Source organism: Adiantum capillus-veneris, chromosome 18, assembly GCF_014529385.1.
Source record: "Adiantum capillus-veneris isolate H3 chromosome 18, ASM1452938v2, whole genome shotgun sequence".
NCBI lineage: Eukaryota > Viridiplantae > Streptophyta > Polypodiopsida > Polypodiales > Pteridaceae > Adiantum > Adiantum capillus-veneris.
This window is the reverse complement of record NC_140948.1, coordinates 119,552,321-119,558,035: the sequence shown is the minus strand read 5'-3', so window position 1 is coordinate 119,558,035 and position 5,715 is coordinate 119,552,321. Positions and strand designations below refer to the sequence as shown.

At 41.3% G+C, this 5,715-nt stretch overlaps 1 protein-coding gene across 1 annotated transcript; it reads right to left on the bottom strand.

Moving 5' to 3' along the window:
- Positions 1–1,165: 1,165 nt before the first annotated feature.
- Positions 1,166–3,490, bottom strand: LOC147436297 (uncharacterized). Its single transcript, XM_086488132.1, has 10 exons — positions 3,330–3,490; positions 2,975–3,242; positions 2,874–2,887; positions 2,557–2,597; positions 2,425–2,482; positions 2,221–2,334; positions 2,011–2,125; positions 1,562–1,603; positions 1,463–1,474; positions 1,166–1,359 (listed from the first exon to the last, which is right to left on the bottom strand). Exons 1-10 carry the CDS (start codon positions 3,379–3,381, stop codon positions 1,242–1,244), a joined length of 834 nt encoding a protein of 277 aa, XP_086344258.1. The 5' UTR covers positions 3,382–3,490; the 3' UTR covers positions 1,166–1,241.
- Between the last annotated feature and the right edge of the window lie 2,225 nt (positions 3,491–5,715).

The following is a 5,715-nucleotide window of genomic DNA, read 5'->3' as shown; positions in this document are numbered from 1 at the left end:
GTAGCTAAGGTGACCCAAACACAGCTACATCATTGTTGTGTGCTACTCACTCGTGACGGGCTCTTAGTATAGGCCGACGCAGCCTCACTCAACTCTCTTTGAAACACACTCCATCTATCCCTCTTTGACTAACATTTGAGTGTTCCGAGCGTCCGACCACCTTGACACTAAACATGCCTTCTGAATACTTTGGAAACATGCAATCCATGTGCTTCCACTATGGGAGTAATTCGCATGTTCTCTGAAATCTGCTGCGATTTCTCGTCGTCGTTAATTGTTTTAGCTAAGGTGACCCAAAAATAGCTAGATCATTGTTGTTTGCTACTTACTCAAGACCGGCTCTTCGTATAGGCTGATGCAACCTCACTCAACTCTCTCTGAAACGCACTCAACTCTATCTGAAACGCACACCATCTGTCTGCTGCGTTTTTTTATCGCCGTCGAATCTTCTCATCAAGGCGACCCAAATTCAACTAGATCAGTGGTGTGTACTGTGGGTATACGTGATCTAAACCCACTTGCCAAGGCTGGCTCTCCGTATATAGGCCATCGCAGCCTCACTCAACTCTCTTTGAAACGCACTCCATCTGTCCCTCTTTGACCAACAACTCAGTGTTTTGAGCGTTCGACCACTTTGACACTAACCATGCCTTATTATCACCTTGAAAAAATGCAATCCATGTTTTTCGTTCCCCAAGAAAACCCCTCCTCGCTTGGCTCTGAGAGGAATGCCCGTTTTCTCTAAAATCCGCTGCGTTTTTCCGTCGCCGCCGAATCTTGTAGCCAAGGCAACCCTAGTGCATCAAGATTAGATATGTATGTTGCTAATGCCGATGCAACCTCACTTAGCTCCCTCTAAAACGCAACCTCATTGAGCTCCCGAACACCTTGATACTAAACATGTCTCCTCAACTCCATTCTCGCGCCAAATAGAGGATTATACAGTGTCTCTGGAATCCACTACATTTTTCTGTCTTTGTTCAACACATTATCACATTGTTCACATTACAATATCATGATACGAAGAAGGAAGAAAACATTTTACATACAAAACTTCCAATATTTGCAATGGCAAACACATATTCACATTTAAAGGCATTAAAATGTCACAAATGAACAAGAAATAGAATGTAATCGACAGTATGAATCCGTCCTGAACCACTAGATAGGTTATTACAACTTTTCAAATTGTACATCTCAAATATAATTGTAGACAACTAGTGTTTGTCCATATCCCATAGTCATTGTTCTAATGCTTTTCTTTTGCTTAACCGCACTGCCTGTGCTTTCATAATTTTTGGAAGCTCATCCAAAAATGTTTTACTACTCTCCATGATTGTGAAGTATCGTCCCATATGGCTACCAAGCAATGCAAGAACACCTGTGTCTCCTCCATATTGCACTACCACATCTCCCTTCTTGGTATACATGTTCAACATTTGATACAGATAGCAATGCCCACGTTCCATTCCTCCTGTGACGAGAGGACTTGTGAGAATAGAAGACAAGTTGAGAAAGCAACAAAGCTACACAGTAAAAGCAATTACAGAAAAGGACGTACCTCTCAATGGTGTTCCATCTTCTTGCATGGTCCATTCGCTCTCTTGGATTGTATCCAGCCATGTGTCCTCATCGGGTTTCAGCACTTCAGCAATTGGGGCTTGGTTTTTCTTGAAAACGGTAAGAAGAAGTGATCTTACAATCATATTAACATCCTTGCATACTGGTGTCTTGCAAACTGTGACTGTAGTGTATGCTGGCTCCCAGCCTGCAGCTATTGCAACATCATGTACCATTCGATGTTGGATAGGTATGCAAACAACAACAAATATGCCATTGTCATCTGCTGTCAAAAAACTCATACGTGCAACTTTGCCGAATTGACAAACGTCCATGTCATTCCATTCCTGTGTAGATGACGACGGGATACCGTGCACGAGGCAATTTGGAGGCAAGAACATGAATGAAGCGGACACTGAGACAGCCACCCAAACCCCATCTCAAACATACACACGGTTGTCCTTTTTCACTTGGCCTTCGATGCATGCCAACATGGAGCCAACAATCTCATTTTCTTCCATGCTTGTATCCAAGAAGCAGATAGACACATTCTGCTCGTCGAACACTGAAGAACACAACCAACAAAACAAAGTAGTTGGTCAACAAAATACAACTCAAAAGATGATAGCATTAAGATTCTCAAAAAGGTCTTACAAAAACCTAGATCATCGCTCGCCACCATCTGCTGATCTCCCTCATGATGATCTAACAATTGCTCCAAGGACTGGGAGAATTCTTTAAGCTCTTTTTCATTTGGCCCAACCGCATCATGCTCTATATTAAAGATCATTAAAACGGTTCTCGTAAAGACAAGATTCTCAGATTCTTTTCAATTACAGATTTTGTCATACATTTGCAACTCACTTCTTTTCTTTAATTCGCTTGAGGACGGTTTCTTTCCTATGTCTTTTGGAGTCCCGGTCTGCAACAAAAAACTCTTAGCGAAGTCACAGTTTCAAAATGATGCGTTTGCAACGTTCCAAGATCAAAACATACTCTAGAATACGATACTTGGCCGACTTTATCAGATGAAGGGGCTGTTTTTGTTGTTGTAGTGATTTTTGTAGGTGTTTCCGGCGTCTCCACCTGGACAGCCCTCCGTGCACGTTCCTCCCTCTCCTTGACAGCATTGTTATGCTGCAGTTCTTCACTGGCAGGAAATTTGCCCTCTTTATACTCAAGAAACCAAGGGCACGAGTAATAAACTGTTTTGTTGAAGTTACGTGCCAACTGCGCTGGGTTGAAAATAGTATCTTTCTTTGAGATATCCAAGACGTCAGATAGAGTCCGAGAGCTTGTAATGTTGAAGTTACGCCTGGTCAACCACCTACAAAATCAGAAGATGTTAGACCAATTTGCTTCTTTCCACGTTGAGCTCTCCCAATGACAGAAGTGCCAAGAGCAATATTCCAACCTGCAAAGACATCTTTGACCGGCGTCTGTGAGTGCTTTCTTAAGGTCAGGGCTACCTCTTCCCGAAGATTTAAATTTTCCAAGCTCGTATTGGAACGCCTCAGTTCTGTGAGTCAACTTTGCTTCTTCTAGAAAGGAATCAAGAATCTCTCCTGGACCAAGCTTGGATGTGATATTTCTCATGTTGTTGTATAGAAAACGAGCTTCGCGCTCTATGGTGTTCCATAGAACCTCCACACGCATCCAATCACGGAACGAGACATGGTCAGCTGCAATAAAGGACATAGAGAATAATGTCAATTACATTGAGTGAAACATGTCATTTTTTATTCTGCAAAAAAAAGGAACGATAATACCTGTCTGTGGAATATCCAAACTTTTGACATTTATAGGATCAGAAGAGGCCATTTCTCGAAGAATGTAAGTTTTCTTCTCAGGAGGCAGATCAGCACATGCCAGAACGTACAATCTATCCTCAGTAATCCACTTGGGCCGATTAGTCCATTCAATAGTCCGCAGGGTTCTGAACATATAATCAAATCAGCACTAGACATAGAGTAGTGATCCACAATACACTTTCTTACCTCCACCATTCATCGCCTAGATTGGGATCAACAATAGCGAGTGCCTGCTTTGTCCTCCTCCTGCTCGGACCATCTGCCTCAAAAAAAGCTTTCTTGTAGCGTTGTTGAAACTCTGAAGGTAGCATAGTGTCCTTTTCAGCTTGTAGTTGTTTCAAGGCTATAGCGTACTTGTCCTACAATGCATTCAAACCTTTGAGATGCACACGTTGAGTGAATGAAGACTACATAATAACGTATACTTACCGGATTAAGCAATTGTGACATCACTACCATTGGAACGTTATACCACGCTTTCTTTCCAACTTTCTTTTCAATATCTGATTGCATCCATTTGTAGATTGTGAAATGTATCTTGTTAACCAAGGTGTCTTTTGAAGCTAACCCATTGCACGCACCATCCACAACATGTCAGTGTAAGAAGTGGTGACATATCCGGAATCATTCAACCTACAAATCACCACAAAATACATGTCAATAAAATTATGCATTTTAGAAGAAACTTAGAAATGATCAATGGTGGTTACACTTGCCCATTGATGCGCATCACAATGCTCAACATATCTGTCTCATTTTTATCATCCACCTTCACAAGCTCTACTCGAACTCTAGGATGCATTGAAGCGTCATTTTGATAAGCCGGAGCTGCACGTAAGTATCTTTGAAACAATGTATTGATTGACAACCGGATTTGATAATTGCAAAGACAAGAGAAACTTACATGTTTGCAAAACTCCCATCCAAGCTGCGAGGCGATGATTCCCATCCCAAGTATAGAACATCTTACCACTCAAATCACTCCAACATGTATCAAAAATTTCACGCTCAAAATCTTCATTGGCAAGGTGCCACAACTCATCCCACTGCTCTGTAATCTCGCTGGTTACTAGTACTGTCAGATGACCAGGAGCATCAACAGAACAAATAAATGAACCCTTTGGCTCAAAGTATCCCTCTATCAAAAACGCCTCTTTGAGAGGCTGTAGTCTCTTGGGATCCCAACTAACCTGCCTTGCCTTCTCCAATTTCAAGAGACGACAAAGCGGCACCCAAGGCAACAACTGTTCTCGCTCATCCTGCTCAAGGTCATTTCAAGATAAGTGCCAAGATAAATTGAAAAGGTGGTGATCCATTTAGAGTTATGAAGGACAACTTACTTTTAATTTTGTGAGATACTTTGAAAGCATGTCTTGACGAAGGGTAACATCCTTATTCATGGGAAATTCTCCCCCAGCATTAGCTCCCTCTTCAATGTATGCTTCAATCTCTTCATCATGAAGCTCCTCTTCAGATTCTTCTCTCTCAAATGTGCATGTTATTGATTCATGTCGGATGTTCTGTTTAGCAAGATTTTCTTTCTTACTCTTCCGCTTTCGATCATATGTACTAACAGATTCAACTCTAGTACCGTCATCTCACTCTTTGTGCCTAGATGTAATTGGGATGACCTATCCATCGAAGTCTTTGTCGATTCGACCTCTTGTCCAATGTCATTGAGAATTTTCTAAAATAAGAGAGGACCTTAGCAAAATGAAAAATATACTAGAGAGTTTAAACTAGCCAAAACTCAGGCTCTCACCAATTCATCTTTGGGCCAGGCAACGATGGTATTGACAGCACAGCGCAAAGTTTTGGTGTCCTCGTCCATTGGATTGAGATGACGCAAAGGTGCATCCTTTCCAGCATAAACTTGAACCACAGATATACCATAACATCCACTAGGCATTCTTGAGCCATGCAGAATGTCCAAATTTGATACCTTTGTAATCTTCCCTCTACCAATAGCTTCTCCATTGTTCAGGATTTCAACTAGACTTCCCACGATTCTTTTACCCCTTGCCAAGGGAGCAGCTTTCTTTGTTTTTGTGGGAGACATGTCTTATGGAGGTCTGCCAAAATGAGAAAGTAATTTAAATATAGATTTCGAATAGATATAGATAAACAGTCTCTCTACATCTTTGAAGTTCCTAATGTATTGTAGGTCTCTCTGAAAAGGAACCTTAATTTTTACTTGAATTTGGGGAGCATAGCACCCCAGGATTCTAGCTTAATCTAAAAGATTGTTTACAATGTAGGGATTAAGATTCATGAATTTTAGGTAATGAAACCACTATTCGTAGAGCCAATGTTATTGTGCATATTTAATTTGAAAGGACATCTT

Coding starts and splice junctions, on each gene's coding strand:
- LOC147436297 (XM_086488132.1), bottom strand. CDS start 3,381: ATGGCCTCTTCTGATCCTATAAATGTCAAAAGTTTGGATATTCCACAG. Junction 2,335..2,424: donor AAGCGAATTAAAGAAAAGAA/GTGAGTTGCAAA, acceptor TCTTTAATATAG/AGCATGATGCGGTTGGGCCA. Junction 2,126..2,220: donor GGTGGCGAGCGATGATCTAG/GTTTTTGTAAGA, acceptor TGTGTTCTTCAG/TGTTCGACGAGCAGAATGTG.